Source organism: Onychomys torridus, chromosome 14, assembly GCF_903995425.1.
Source record: "Onychomys torridus chromosome 14, mOncTor1.1, whole genome shotgun sequence".
NCBI classification, from domain to species: domain Eukaryota; kingdom Metazoa; phylum Chordata; class Mammalia; order Rodentia; family Cricetidae; genus Onychomys; species Onychomys torridus.
In genome coordinates this window covers 52,996,057-53,012,650 of record NC_050456.1, presented here as the reverse complement: position 1 = coordinate 53,012,650, position 16,594 = coordinate 52,996,057, and the positions used below count along the sequence as shown (strand labels likewise).

Below are 16,594 nucleotides of genomic sequence, written 5' to 3'. Positions count from 1 at the left end.
CCCTATCCCCCCACCCAATTCCTATCCCCCTAACCCCCACCCCCCGGCTGAGTTACAGACTTTTGTTAGCTGCCATGTGGATGGCTGGGAATGAACCCGGGTCCTCTGGTAGAGCAGTCACTGTTCTTAACCAGAGTCATCTCTCCAACCCCATTTTTGGTTTTAGTTTTTTGGGTTTTTTTTTTCTCCCAACACAGGGTTTCTCTGTGTAACAGTTCTGGCTGTCCCGGAATTCTCTCTGTAGACCAGGCTGGCCTCGAACTCACAGAGATCAGCCTGTCTCTGCCTCCAGAGTCCTGGGATTAAAGGCGTACGCCACCCAGCAAGTCAATTATTGTCAATGTTTCAAAACTTACTACATGCTCCTTTCCCTCCTCTAGGGCAGATATCAGTAACTGATGTGTCTGAAAACAGAATCTTTCTCCATTCAGTGGTTCTAGACAGTCCTTACTGGTCAATTCATACTGACAAATAAAATGAAGCTCATCTGTTCTTCCTGTCTCAACTTACATAACTGCCCCTTCTCTCCAAAACATCTCCTTCTTTGTATTCTTAAAGAACTTATTTCCCTATGGTCCATTAAGAATTGCTTACTTATCATCTTTCCCTCTCTTCATAGACTTTAACGTGCATAGTGAAGTAATGTATTTTACTCAACTTCATATTCCATACAGAGAGAGCCCTGTGTAAAGTAGATAAATAGCTGCTGAGTGGGACACCTTTCTTTTTCTTTCTTCCTTCCTTCCTTCCTCCCTCCCTCCCTTCCTTCCTTCCTTCCTTCCTTTCTCTCTCTCTCTCCCTCCCTCCCTCCCTTCCTTTCTCTTATCTGATCATTCAAAATGACTTAATGTCTGAAAGCTTTATTTTAAAATAATCTAATTTTTCTTAAAGGGCACCAGCCCAAGTTTATTCTATCAATTTTAGATCAAATCCCTGTTTTCCTTTAACATGGCATTGCCTGACATTGCAGAACACACCAGAGTCCAAGGATGCAAGAAAAACTACTAGGAAGAGAGAGAACACAAGTCAGAGCACTGAGCCCATTCTGAGAGTCTTATGTCCAAGTGTGGGAGTAACTGATTAAATCATCACTTCTGGAATGTAAAAAATCCAACCTCCATGCTAGGTGGTAGTGGCCCACACCTTCAGGCCCAGCACTGGGGAGGCAGAGGCAGGTGGATCTCTGTGAGGCCAGCCTGGTGAACAGAGTGAGTTCCAGAACAGCCAGGACTGTTATACAAAGAAACCCTGCCTCGAGGGTTGGGGGGGGGGAGATGGGGGGGGGTCCAAACTCCATAAGGAAATGCAAAATGCCACTTTAGACAACAGAAAAATTAAAAGACTCTGATCATCAGAAATACACACTGTCTAAAAAGAAAATTAGCTTTAAAAAATAAGATGGAGCAATGAAAAGGAAAACAAAAATCTGAGCAGCGGTGGCGCACGACCTTGATATTGGAGCTCTGGAGGCAGAGGCAGGTGGATCTCTGTGAGTTCAAGGCCAGCCTGGTCTACAGAGTGAGTTCCAGGACAGCCAGGCTCACATAGAGAAACCGTGTCACAATAAACCAAAGAGAGAGAGAGAGAGAGAGAGAGAGAGAGAGAGACAGAGAGAGAGACAGAGAGAGAGAGAGAGAGGAAGCTGAAAGACAAGTTGTAGTGGCACACAACTTTAATCCCTGCACTCAGGAGGCAGAGGCAGGCCTGTGAGTGAGGCCCATGTGGTCTACATGATGAGTTCCAGGACAGCCACACATAGACAGCCTGTCTCAAATAAAAAAAAGAAAGAAAGAAAAAAAGAAAGAGAGAGAGAGTGAAAAGGGAGGGAGGGAGGAAGGAAGGGAGGGAGGGAGGGAAGAAGGAAAAAAAATTTAGGCAAACAGTCTGGTAAAACAACAAAAAACTGCTTTTACTCAAATCAGAAACCCAGCTCAAGCAGTATGGCCAGAATTAGAACGACTGTAAGACTTCTGCTGCCATCTAGAGGTTACATGAGAGATGACTTCTTTCCTTCATCAAGGACTACTAATTTGTTAGACAGAGGTTATCATAAAAGCCTGATGAAGACCCTCGATACCAGGCCACAAAGAACACCTAGAGGGTACAGTCAGTTATCCTCTCCTTCAGTCAGACTAAAATCAGAACTCAACGGAGCTAATTGTCCTTTAGATTTTTTTAGAGCTAGATGTGGTAGTCCATGCCTGTAAATCCCAACACATGGGAAGTGGAAGTAGGAAGATTGCTGTGAGTTCAAAGCCAGCCTGAGCTATAAAGGAACATCCTGTCCCACAAGCAAAAAATGTAGATGGAGAATAATTTCACAATATAATTAGCTACTTTTCAAAAGCACATGCCTAGAGGGTCCTAACAGAAGAGTTTGGAAGCACTGGTTTTTCTTTGGTACAACCACTAAAACTTATACCATATATTGGTACAGACTTGAACACTGTAATTAATTGAGTGGAGTATCAAGTTTAAACGAGGGCTGGAGAGAGAGCTCAGTAGTAAAGAACTCATTACAGTTCTTGTGTAGGATCTGAGTTTGGTTTCCAGTACCCACAGCAGGCGGCTCACAGTGGCCTCCTTGGGCACTCACAAGCATATATGCACATACATATGCAATAAAAAATGAAATAAACTTGCCTCACAGTGGGGGCGCCCGCCTTTCATCCTAACACATGGGAGGCAGAGGCAGGTGCGGTTCTATGAGTTCAAGGCCAGCCTGGTCTATAGAATGAGTTCCAGGACAGCCAGGGCTGTTTATACACGTTAAGCATCCATCATTCATTGGGCAAATGCAAATCCAAACCACAGAGAACCTTACACCCTTAGGATGGATGTAACATTTTTTTAAAGGACAATAATGAGTGTTAGCAAAAATTCCTCTACTGCTGGTAGAGGTATACAATGGTTCAGCCAGCTTGGAAAACAGCCTATAAATTATCAAATAGTCAGATACAAGCAAAGAACACACCTTTAATCCCAGCACTTGGGAGGCAGAGGCAGGCAGATCTCTGTGGAATCAAATGCAGCCTAGACTACAGAGTGAGTTCCAGGACAGCCAGAGCTACACAGAGAAACCCTGTCTCCAAAATCCCAAAGAGTCAGATACAATGCTACCATATGACCCAGTTATACACACAAGAGAAGGAAAATGCATGTCTACACAAAAACTTCTACATGACTTGTCACAATAGCAGCACTGTCCATCAAGTCCAGTAACAATCAAATGTCTCTCAACTGGTGCTAAATACAATGCGATACACCTATCCAAAGAAATACTATTTGACCATACGAAAGAGAGCATTGACATATTCGGTAACACAGCTGAACACTGAAAATACTATTCAGTAAAAGAATTCAGGGCTGGAGGCATCTAGCAGGCTGTGGGTCTGACACCCAGCACTTCGAATAACAGACAATGAAAAAGAGAGAGGAAGAGAGAAGAGACTCTACACTCCATGATTCCAAACTAGGCAAATCTAAACTGACATCCAGATTAGCGGAGGCTGAACCCACAGGAGCTTGACAAGAAACGAGGAGCAGAGCAAAGGGGCCCGGGGCTTGGAGTAGCAACGAAAACACCCTAGACTTGACTGTTGCCGACTCAACTGTCCAGTATAAATAGGTGAATTACAGGAATATGAACTGCAGCTCAATGAAGCTGTTACAACCAAAACCCAAATGCATCAGAGTCCCAAGGTTTAGCTCTAGCTGCAAAGACATGATTCTCAGTTTTCCAAATCTTTACAACCTATTTTCAGTTATTTCCAAGTTAGTGATGACAAATAAGTAGGTTGTTTACATGACTACTGGAAAGCTTGTCACCTTCAGAACCCCGAAAAAAATCAGAAAAGGGTAAAAATTGCAGAGAATCAGTAGTAGGATTCACAGCAATTAAATGGGTCTCAGGAATAAAAGCAACAACCTACTGTTGCAATTCACAGGGCTAAGGCAGTATCCCACCCACAGCATAATGGTATTGAGGCAAGGTTCACGCACATACAGCCAAACAATTAACACACTTCATGTTATATGTACTGTATAATTATCTACTGCTATAAAAGAAGAAAATATCACAAGATCTTCAAACACTACTTCTCATCACTAAACACCAATTACCTAAAACTAGAGCAATTTTCAGAAGCTCTCATCCTTTCAGTTGAAAGTCAATGGGCTTCAGCAGACAGTGTGTCATCCAGCTCGGGCATCATTAATCCCAGTGGCAAACGGTTACACACTGAAAACTTGCTGTTACATCAGCTGACCCACAGACTACAAAGGCAGTCTCAATAAAATAACTTTTATCTTGAAAAGTTACACTCAATCCAAGGGCTAAAACAAATTTCCAAGAATGGTAAAAGTACCTTAAAAATGAAACAAATCTATAAAAAAGTTAATTGTATTCTGAAGTCTGTACACCAAAAGGGTTATCTGACATATAGCCATGTACCAAATCAAAGAGTAACACAAGGCTCACCTTCCAAAAGATACAATCTTGTTACTACCAGTACTAGAAGGTTCTTGTTATTCCTATACTAACATTTAGCAATGCTTCGAAATGACAACCGTGGTTTGAGACTAACTATTTCTGCATTTTTCTCATCTCATCTTCTTTATCAAGGCAGATATTTGCATGCAAACAGTATCACTGGTCCTCTGGGATTCATCAGTTCCTACTGCTTATTTTTCACTCATGTCATCCTTTCAATTAATGTAGAAAAAAAATACCGAGACATCGAAACACCAGATTAAGGTGTCAAGTGAAAGACAACCCCTAGAGTAGATGAATAATCTAAGAGGGGAAAAAAAAGATGCTTTTATGCAAATACACTATACACACTAAAACAAAGAGACTATATCCAAGAAATCCAATCCATATCAATGTAGTCATTTCAATTTCTAACGAAGTATTTTCTTACTTCAAATAAACTCACTATGGCCAAGGACAAAGTACTATTATTACACAAGTTGAAATAGACTGAATTATGAAGTATAACAATCTATGTCTCTACTGTGTGTTGTAGAATATTATTTCAAGGTGTGTTACTTTTGTTTATGCTCAGGAACATTTGTTTAATGATACAAAGATGTGTTTGATTAAATAAAATTCACCTGCAGTCAGGAGGCTGAGTCAGCAACTAGCTGACAGGAAGTGGTAGGGAGGAGCCAGGTGGAGAAGGGTTTGTAAGGAAGATCAAGGAGAAGCATGGGGGCTTTTTGGAGGACACCAGCAAGGAGAGGAATTCTGAAGAGCACAATTCCACCCTAGCCTTTGAATCTTGAGTTCTTCAGAGGGACAGGTTTAGTTAAATTCCCTTCTTGCAAGAGTCGGAGCCTAAGGGAACAGAATTCCCTCTGGCTACCCCACGGGGCTAACTGCTACTGGTAGTTGTTGATTCTGACAGCTGTGGCTTAAGAGGCAGCAGCCATTTAAAAAGGGGCAACAACTGTGTTCATCCTACCCACACTGGTAGGAAAACAGTCTTTGTTGTTCAGCCTGAATCCAGTGATTAAGATGGCTGATTAGTTGACTGCAACTAACCCCATCCCAATGTAGTCAGTTCCTAGAAATACAAATAGTGGCAGTAAAGATGGGTCAGTGGATTAAGGGAACACACCGCCAAACCTAATAACGTGAGTTCAGGTCCTTGGAACTCACACAACAGAAAGAGAATCAGCTCTCCCAAGTTGTTCTCTGACTACTGCCCTGCAGGCATGTGCACTGGAGCAGAACAGGAAAAGTCTCTCTCAGAAAGATACTCTTCCTTCCTTTGGGAATCATGATATTCAAACAAACTGGATCACTTTATGCTCACCTTCCCTAGTGAGGAGCAAAAGCTCTTGGCAGCAGCAAAGACTCTGGCTAATGGCATGAGTCAAGTGGAGCCTGCATACACAAAAGCAAGAATAAACCTACCCCTATGGGCCGGGCAGTGGTGGCGCACGCCTTTAATCCCAGAACTTGGGAGGCAGAGCCAGGTGGATCTCTGTGAGTTCAAGGCCAGCCTGGTCTACAGAGCGAGATCCAGGAAAGACACCAAAGCTACTGAAAAACCCTGTCTTTAAAAAAAAAAAAAAACCATACTCCCAATGACATCATTAAGGATCACAGATCTGGATAACCAAAGCTATTTCTAACCCTGGATTTTTTAATAAGCGAAAGTGAACTAACCAAGTCTCTCTTTAGATTAAGCTAGTTTTAGTTGATGTTTAGTTTAGTTTTGTTTTTAAAACAAAAAGGTTCCAAAAGATGTATATTGCACAAAGATTTTTTTACCTATTGAGTCCAGTCAATAGTCTAGCACATTCTGTCATAAAAGGCACAAAGTTACACCAAGTTCCTACCATCAGATGGCTTGTCTTTGCCTTGGTAAAAGGAAGAGTATATTTTTATGAGTTATAACTAGAACTCATTGTGGAATATACAACATGTAACCTTGTATAAAATTAATTGGGTACTCACACTCATCCAGTCCCAGCTGATAGGCCAGGTTCTGGAGGCCTCGTACCTTCTCCATCAAATTAGCTGTGGTGAGGCTCCCCAGCTCTGAAATAGAAGACTTCATTTTAGTATTACTTCTTCCCACTGGTCTCCAGCTATAACTGATTTGGGTTGATAGTTCTAGTAATAACGATTTCTGGCTGGGCTGGGGTTACAGTTGAATATTAGAACACTGGCTTAGCATGCAGGAAGCCCTGGGTTTGATCACCAGAATTAAGAGAAGGTGAGGAAGATTTCAAGCTTACATTCCTTATTGACTAAGGACAAGACAGATCCTTGGTTTCTTTTCCTCCAATTTCACATACCCTCCCACAAAAACAGTGAAGTTTTTTACCACTGCAAAAATACCTCAGCACTATACTTAACAAACTAAGTGGGCTTCAAAACCCTTTTTACACTTTAAAAATGTACTTAGTGTGTGTTGGAGCACACTACTGCATGGGTGTCAGAGCACAAGTTCAGAGTCAATTCTTCCTTCTAGCATGTGGGTTCTAGAGAGCAAACTGAAGTTGTCAGGCGTGGTGGCCTGCACAGCTGAGTCATCTCACTTACCCTAGTGTTTTATCCCAAGGGTCTATTTATAACATTCATTTTTGCCTACCACACAAAATGAACACACCATTAAAATATGAAGCCCTACAATGTGACGTATCATTGAGGAAACCTTGCAGACACATCTTGGTCATGTAAAATTGATGTTGTCTCCAATGATAAGTCCCATGATTTCAACTATATATAGTAGCAATAATAGCACCAAAATACTATTTACCATGTTCTCAACTATAGAAAACAAAAACTAATCCAAACTTTTCCTTCAAATCCCATTTTTGCTTATTTTATCTACAATTAATTTTACTTACTTTCCAGATTTTACTTACTTAACATAAAAGTTACTCCCTAGATTTTCACTAATTAGCACCTAAATCCTTGTTTAAAATAGATGTCAATTTGCATGAAACATAATGCTATGTGAACTCTCACTAAAATTTAAAGTTTTCTTAGGAAATATATGCTCATCGTCTATTACATGAACATTTTTGGAATATCAGGACAACGAATCAGAGAGAGATGCCTTTGAGACATCATTTTCCACGGGTGGGGAGGGAGTCAGCGTTTCAGCATGCAGACAGTGAACAACTCGTGAAAGCACAGAAAAGTCTTCCGTCTCTCACCCGGCAGTCCTACCTGCATCAAGCATGTGCCTTTCTCGACTAGTTCAGCTGCTTTAATAGCTCAGGAATCCCGATTTTTACCTTAATTTCAGTCTATTACTTTACAACCATCATGAATCTGAACACCATAAGAATGATTTTTTTAAAAAAGAGCAAAATCATAAAATTAATGTTTTTTAAATTTAAATTTCCATTCTCATTGAACTCTAAATCATTTATCAAACAACAGTATTAACTGCTCATTAGATTCTTGATGGAAGAAACTGAAAGGATAGAAAGAAATAAAGATTAGTCTTACCCCACTAAGGCAGTGGTTCTCACCCTTCCTAATGTTGCACCTTTAATACAGCTCCTCATGCTGTGGTGACCCCAACCATAACATTATTTCACTGCTACCTTCTAACTGTAGTTTTACTACTATTATGAACTGTAATGTAAATATCTGATATGATACAGGACCCCTGTGAAGATGCAGTCTGACCTCCCAAAGGGGGCACAACCCAGAGGTTCAGAACCATTGCACTAAGGTAAGGAAAATATATGGCTTTAAGTCTTTTTTTTTTTTTTTTTTGGTTTTTCAAGACAGGGTTCTCTGTGTAGCTTTGCACCTTTCCTGGAACTCACTTGGTAGCCCAGGCTGGCCTCGAACTCACAGAGATCCACCTGCCTCTGCCTCCCTAGTGCTGGGATTAAAGGCATGCGCCGCCACCACCACCCGGCAGGTTTTAAGTCTTATAAATAAGGCACTTGTATTGTAGTGAAGACCAACTTTTACAAGATCAGAATTTAAATTTATAATTTTATAAACACTAGCCATTTTATCTCTAAACCTTGGCTATTATCATACCTAACAGGGCCTTCATAACTCAGTGAGAAATTGATGTACTTGTTTTTTGTCCACTGTAAGCATTACACAAAATTAAATTAATATTAAAAATAGACATGGAAGAGTTCATGTGCCTCATCCTTGAACTGGCTGGATTTCTACACCTGTAAAGGGTAGAGAAAAGCACTCCAACCAGACAAGAACTATGAAGACAGACAGCAAAGTAGGCAGCGTGAAGCCAAGAACGTGGCAGGAAGTGGTGACAGAAAATCTGCACAGTGCTCTGTGGAAGGGTGTCAGTGTGACAAGACAAGGAGGACAGCCGAGCGGGCGGTGGAGGCGCACGCCTGTAATCCCAGCACTCGGGAGACAGAGCCAGGCGGATCTCTGTGAGTTCAAAGCCAGCCTGGGAAACAAATCGAGATCCAGGACAGACTCCAAAGCTACACAGAGAAACCCTGTCTTGAAAAAACAAAACAAAACAAAAAAAAGGAAGAGGACAAGCCAGGCCTGGTGGCTGCCCGTAGTCCCAGATACTTAGGAGGCTGAAACAGAAGGATTAGTTAGTTTGGCTCATGCACTCAGAGACCAAACTGAACAATGGGATGAGACCCCACTAAAAAACAAAAACAAGCCAGGCAGTGGTGACACACATCTTTAATCCCAGCACTTGAGAGGCAGAGGCAGGCAAATCTCTAAGTTTGACATTAGTCTGGTCAACAGAGTGAGTTCTAGGACAGCCAGGGCTACACAGAGAAACCCTGTCTCAAGAAACCCAAAACAAACCAAAAACCAAAGATACCAGCATCACGTACCTTTCAACATATCGATGTCATCACGTTCTATTTCAGCCATCCATTTTGGTGGAGAGCTAGTGATGGGCTGTCAGAAAATAATATATCCATTCAGTTACATCCTACTTATGAGAACGCAGTTTGTCACATAGCCTTCAGATTCTTTGAAAATCTTGGCAAACTACAATTTCAAAAATCCAGGTTTTGTGGGTGGAGAGATGGCTCATTGGGCAAGAACACTGTTCTTCCAGAGCACCCAGGGTTGATTCCCAGTACCCACAACCATCTGTATCCTTAGTCACAAGGGATATGATGCCCTCTTCTGGCTCTCTCAGGCACCAGGCACACACATGGTACTCAGACATACATACAGGCAAAATACCAATATATATAAAATAAGTAAGTAAAATTTCAAAACCAGGTTGTTAAGTACAGCTTTCACTTCCAAAAGCCATTTTAGAAAGCCCTGCTGCTAAGTTTTAAAGTTGGTCTCCGAGGGGCAGTTTTGGATGAATTCTGATGTGTCTGCTATTACCAATTCACACGTGAGTTAGTTCAGCAATGAAATTATTTAAAATTCCATTCTTATGAAAGACTCCAAATGAATGTTTAAAACAATGATCAGTAACAGTCTCTGACAGAAAGAAGAATCAGAAATAAGAAAACCCTCAATTCAAGTGGGGAAAAATTAAAATGGTCAGCACCTGATATATCTGCATTAATTTTTTTTTTTTTTTTCGAGACACAGAGTTTCTCTGTGTAGCCCCTGGCTGTCCTGGGATTCTCTCTGTAGAACAAGCTGGCCTCGAACTCACAGAAATCCACCTGTGTCTGCCTCCTGTGTGCTGGGATTAAAGGTGTGCGCCAGCACCACCTGGGCTAGGTTTCATCATTAAAGTTTCTTTTCATTTATTTATTTGTGTGATATGGCGGGGGGGGGGGGGGGGGGGGGGGGGGGAGTCGGAGGTCAGAGGACAACTTGTGGGTGTTAGTTCTCTGCTTCAATCATGTAGGTCCCTGGAATTGAACTCAGGTCATCAGGCTTGATGGCAAATGTCTTTACCTGCTGAGCCATCTCACCAGCCCAGATTTCTTAATTGTATTGCAGAAGTTTTTGAGCACTTAAAAATGTTAACGGACCTAAGTGGTATTACAATCCGAGCAAAGGCTGAGGCAAAAGGATGGTAAGTTCAAGGTCAGCTTGGGTTACCGTGGTGACTTGATGAGAATGGCCCCTATAAGAGCATATTTGAACACTAAGTCCCTAGTTAGAGGAACTGTTTGGGAAGGTTTAGGTGTGTGGCTTTGTTGAAGGTGTGTCACTAGGGGTGGGCTTTGAAGTTTCAAAAGCCCATACCAGATCTCTCCCACTCTCTGCCTGCTCCTTGTGGATAAAATGTAAGCTCTCAGCTACTGCTCCAGCACCATGCCTGTCCGTCTGTTGCCATGTTCCCCACCCCTACCATCACGGTCTCTGAAACTGTAAGCAAGCCCCCAATTAAATACTTTCTTTTTAAAGTTTCCTTAGTCATGGTGTCTCTTCATAGCAACAGGACACAGTGAGACCATCTTCCCTCTCACCCTGTGCAAAAACCAAATCCTGGACATTCCCCGATGAACTGATTCAGAATATTGAGGGCCATTAAAAGGGACTACTAGAAAGAACAGAGCTAAGGAATTAAACAAAACAAAAAATTTTAAAAGCTTTGCAGCTGTGCACTAGCAATGCTGCCAGGCAAACAGAGGTAAAGAAACATAACCTTGGGCCAGTGATGGCTCAGCAGGTAAGTGAGTGTACTGCCAAACCTGATGACCTGAACTGAAATCCCAGGAACCACATAAAAAAAGAGAAAACCAACTCTTATATAAATAAAGGGTGCAAAAGCCTCAAAATTATATATAGTTGGGGCAAAGAGAACACCAATGCTATATCAAGTATTTCAACTGCTAACCTTAAAGTTTTTGAGCTGAGAAAAGAGGCTAACAGAACAAGGGTTGGAATGTCAAAATAAAGCATTTGAACAGAGGAAGGGATTATCTACAATTAACTCTGATAATATAAATGTATTTACAGGTCTACAGTCAAGAAATGATTAGAAGACTAAGGCACTATTCTTGAAAATAAAGATTTGAGCTTTTTACCCAAGGGCAAACTTTGGATAAACTTCCATAGACATAAGCTATTACTTACACTTTTGAAAGAAGCTGCAAATTCAGCAACTCCTGGTACTAGAAAAGAAAAAAGAAAAACAACACCAAAAAATGTTATTCATGTAAGAAACATTTGTGTGTTCAGGCACAGAGGATTTAAATAATGAAAACAAAGTCTTGCCAGGTGGTTGTGGCTGTGGTGGCACACACCTTTAATCCTAGTACTCGAAAGGCAGAGGCAGGTGAATTCCTGAGTTCGAGGCCAGCCTGATCTACAGAGCAAGTTTCAGGACATCCAGGGCTGCACAGAGAAACCCTCCCTCGAGCAAACAATGCAAAACACTCCTGTTGCCTTCAAGGAGCTTAGAATGCAGAAGAGGGCAGGTCAGAAACCACTAACACTGCTTAAGCATTGGAGAAAGATGTTAACTGCTCCAGGAAGACAAAGACAGAACTGTGACTCAGAATGCGGGGGCCGGAGAAGCCAATACCTCTCCTTTTAAATAAGCAGGACTTGGCTTGGAGAACAGTAAACTATCTCCTGTCAGAAATTTTAAATTTCCTTTCCAGGGATAGAGATTTATCTAGCATGCACAAGACCCTGGGCTTGATCCCCAGGGCTACAAATAAATAATAAGAATGAACACAGGGGGGTGGGGATTTAGCTCAGTGGTAGAGCGCTTGCCTAGCAAGCTCAAGGCCCTGGGTTCGATCCCCAGTCCAAAAAAAAAAAGAATGAACACAGTACACTTTCTTTTCAGTTGTCTGTTCTGTTAAATTACTAGTCATTATTCTGTTAGATAGTGACTAGTAACATCCAATACTGGCTAGTGAGAAAATGGGCAGTCATCCTCTTCTACATACCGGGCATATATGCAAGGATAATAATTAATGCACTGCTTGTGAAATAAAAATCAGATGACTTACGTTTCCAAACAGAATATAAGTATAGAAACCAGAATATACCTATCCACTATAATATATTTAAATGAAATAGAGCTACAAAGAGCAATATGGAAAAATACATCCAATTACTAATTTACTGAAATTGCTGAAGGCTTTATACACAACTTCTTCATCATTATGAAAAACAACACACATGCATGTGTGTGAACTTGTATAGGTACAAAAAACCCTGGGGTTGGGGATTTAGCTCAATAGTAGAGCGCTGGTTCAGTCCTCAGCTCTGGAAAAAAAAAAAGTATAAAAAACCTAAAACCAATGTATACAAAATTACTAACGGAGCCAGGCAGTGGTGGCACACATCTCTGATACCATAGATTAAAAGGAGAAAAGGAGATGAAGAAAAGTTTTGTGCATCTCAGAACTGTCTGAAATTATTATAGACGTATTTTTAAAACTATTAATTATTGTTTAAAAACTCTTTATCACTGCTCTCACAATAAGTCCCTATTTTACTGCACATCAATCTCTTCTTTTTGAAGTGAAATAAAACTTTAATCATCAGCCAGGTGGTGGTGGCACATGCCTTTAATTCCAGCACTTGGGAGGCAGAGGCAGGCAGATTTCTGTGAGTTCAAGGCCAGCCTAGTCTACAGAGCGAGTTCCAGGACAGGCTCCAAAGCTACACAGCGAAACCCTGTCTCGGGGAAAAACAAAAAAAAAAAACAACTTTAATCATCATAGATACATGATAACACTTCAAAATTCTCCCATGGAGACACTGACTCTCCTGCATCAATTCTGATAGAAAAGTAAAAACTTACATTGTTCCGGCCAAAGATCCGGCGAGGCTCGGTCAAGTTTCTCAAAACTTAGCAAAGATGCTTCCAAATCTGTCCCTAGAACCAAACACCACGATGAGAGGAAAACACATTCATTTATATTTTACGATATTTCAATCTCAAAGAGCATAAACTGAAACACTCAATTGGAAGTTTAAAGATCTGAATTACTGATGCTACTGAGGCATGATGTAATACTAATAAATTTGATTCTCCCTTATCAAAACTCAAATCCTCCGGTCTACCAAATAAGAATATTTAAGAAAGTTAGGGCTGGAGAGGTAGTTAAGGGCACTGACTGCTCTTCCAGAGGACCTAGGTTCAATTCCCAGCACCACATGGCAGCTCACAACTGTCTACGATTCCAGTTAGTACACATGTAGTGCAAAGTCATACAGAAAGCAAAATACTCATACACATAAAATTTTTAAAAATTGCCTAGAAAAATGAGTATTGGCTGTACATGGTGATCTAAATCTGTAATCCCAGCATTTGGGAGACTAAGGTAGGAGATTAAGAGTTCCAGGCCAGCCCAGACTACACAGCAAAACCCCAAGTAAGAAAAGTGTGAGCAAATCTACCTGTGTCTTCACTCTGCTTTTCAACTTTCCCCCAATTACAATCAGCTAAGTGTCCCTGCTCTCATGAAAGACAGTCTCTACTAAGACTGTAGACCATTGTCTCCAGCTTTGACGAGCACCTCAATCTTCTTGTACCATCAGTTTCTCATACTCAACAGGCAAACCTGCTCTACAAGTTTTCTACTTTCTGACTTTTGAAAAGAACATTTATTGCCAGGCTATGACAGTACACACCTTTAATCCCAGCACTCAAGAGGCAGAGACAGATGGATCTCTGTGAGTTCGAGGCCAGTCTTGTCTACAGAGTGAGTTCCAGGACAGCCTGATCTATACAGAGAAAGAAAAACAAAACAAAACAAAACAAAACAACCCAAAAAAAAACCAAAAAAAAATTGTTTAAAAAAGCAAAATAATATTTATTTATTTGGTTTGTGTCCATGCCAAAACAATTAAGATGCTGGTCATCTTCTTCAGGATGTGGGTTCCGGGCTCAAACTCAGGTTAGCAGTCTTGGTGACAAGTTCTTTTACCCAATGAACCATCTCATTAGCCCAGAATTTCCCTCTCTTGGAAAAAAAGAAAAAGAAAAGGGTGGGAGGCAGTGGCTGAGAGATCTCAGTAAACTGCTTGTTGTGCAAATATGAGGGCCTGAGTGTGAGCTCCAAGAATGAATATGAAGAAAAAATGTGAGGTAGCACGGTGTTAGTAATCCCAGCACGGAGGGATTCTTGGAGCTTCCTGCCTAGACATTCTAGCCTCTAACTTCAGGCCAATGAAAAACCTTACTGCACAAGGTAGATGGCTCTTGAGAAACCACATCCAAGGTTAACCGAGTTTCCACATGTATGCAGACACATGTGCTGGTACCCACATGCATTGTCTGAGTGCAGACACATACATAAACATTCTAAACATGAAACTCTCCCCTTAAACTCATAACCTCCTTCCTGGGTATCCTGTTCTTACTTCATCACCTCACACGTGTGTGTGTGTGTGTGTGTGTGTGTGTGTGTGTGTGTGTGTGTGTGTGTGGCTATGGAGGCAAGAAAGGATGCTGAGTGTATTCCTTCAGCTCTCAGACTGACTGTCTTGTGACAGCATCTACACTAAACCAGAAGCTCTTAGACTGGTTAGCCAGCAAGCTCTCAGGATCCACCTGTTTGTCCCCCACAATGCTGGGGTTATAGGCACATGCAACCATACCTGGTTTTTAAGTGAGTGCTTGAGATTCAAACTCAAGTCTTTACCTTTGCAGAGCAAGCATGCTTACCTACTAGGACATCTCCCCAGGCCCTATCCTTAACCTATAAAAATCATGATTCTGTCTGGGCAGTGGTGGCACACACCTTTAATCCCAGCACTCTGGAGGTAGAGGCAGGAGGAGCTGAGTTCGAGGACAGCCAGAGTTACACAGAGAAACCTTGTCAAGAAAAATCAAGCAAACAAAAAAACCCCAACTTTTTAGACATACTTTGCCCACAATTCCCTCTGTAGCCTAGGCAAGCTTAAAGCAAAAATCTTCCTGCCTCGATCTCCCAAGCAGCTAGGATTAAAGGTCACACACCAAGGCCAGTTTCAATTTTTTTTTTTTTTTTTGACAAATGTTAACTTAAGGCCAAATGCTTTGTAGCCATTATGCTACAAAGGATTAAACTATGAAATAAAACAGACTTGGAACTTATAATTGGGTGTGGCCCGGGCAAAGTTAACAATAACTATGCTGACACTGAATAACAGAAGGGCAATTCCAAATACTAAAACAGAACCTGGAGCAAAAGCATACGGGTATAACGAAAATACCCAATTGCCACCTGAGATGACTTGCACCTTAGATGACATATAAGCAGAACTGTTCCTGTCCTCGGCCTAAGGAAACAACACAAAGTAGAAGAGTGCGGGTTAAGGGTTGAGACGCGTACGAACTACATTAACAAGCCTAATTTTCATTTCCCACGGGACTCAGGTCCTCGCTTCTCCTGCTGCCAGGGCAACGGTCCTAAACTGAGAAGGAGACAGCATGTTTCTCTCCCGGCTGGATCCAGGGATGAACCCCGGTCCTCATGTCAGTCACCAGTCACAGCTAGGGCTTGAGAGACTCGCTCCACGTCTACTGAGATGAGAACAGAACCCACGCTCCAAGGGGCCGGTCCGAAAAGAAAGCTCCCTTTCCCCTCAGCAGCCCTTTTTGAGCCCTCAGCATCACCGATGGGCCAGGACAAACTGTCCTTCTTCCGGGAAAGTGTCTGGTTGGTGGCCTCCTTCACCCACCTAGTACACAGCGAGGCAGACCTGGTACTTGGCACCTCCGGAGACGCTGTGAAAACCCTGCTAGCTGAAAACCCGACATACCCCAAAGGGAAAAAAAAGTGGGAGATAAAGGAAGGGGGCCCAAGAAAGAAGTGTAAGCATGAAGACACTGGAAGTTCCCAGAGAAACAAATAAAGAGACTGCAGGGCAACAATCTCCAAGCCGGCTCTTACCGTCCGTGGGAGACGCCATCTTCCAGCCCATGTCACGTGACGTGGCCAACCGTCGGCGGGAAAGCGAGGACCCACAAGCCACGCCCCTACAGAGATAACCTATCCTCAACTCGCGGCCCGGTCCTGTTACCCTACCCCATAGGGTAATAGTTGCCTAGTCCCACCCCAGACAACAGCCCCGCCCGTGGCGTGGTAGTTAAGGAGGAACGTCGGCAAAATTCTCCAAGGGCCTTATTTACTTTCCTTAGCGAGGGGGCGGGACCTCAGGGAGTGCCTACCTGTAGCCAATCGGAGTGCCCGGTTAGGGGGCGTCTTCCCTATCTCGGCTCGGTGCTTAATA

The 16,594-nt window shown here is 42.2% G+C and overlaps 1 protein-coding gene across 4 annotated transcripts in view; it reads right to left on the bottom strand.

Moving 5' to 3' along the window:
• Positions 1-16,559, bottom strand: part of Lin52 (lin-52 DREAM MuvB core complex component) — an 87,385-nt gene extending 70,826 nt beyond the window's left edge. For 3 of the 4 annotated variants that reach the window (XM_036206481.1, XM_036206483.1, XM_036206484.1), the window contains exons 1-5: positions 16,255-16,476; positions 13,176-13,250; positions 11,489-11,526; positions 9,319-9,385; positions 6,467-6,550 (exon numbers count right to left, since the gene is read on the bottom strand). In XM_036206481.1, coding sequence (XP_036062374.1) covers positions 6,467-6,550; positions 9,319-9,385; positions 11,489-11,526; positions 13,176-13,250; positions 16,255-16,285 — 295 coding nt within the window. In that variant the 5' untranslated portion in view covers positions 16,286-16,476. Of the gene's footprint in view, positions 1-6,466; positions 6,551-9,318; positions 9,386-11,488; positions 11,527-13,175; positions 13,251-16,254; positions 16,477-16,532 lie in introns of those variants that run through there. The other variant, XM_036206482.1, reaches the window with a different exon arrangement.
• Between the last annotated feature and the right edge of the window lie 35 nt (positions 16,560-16,594).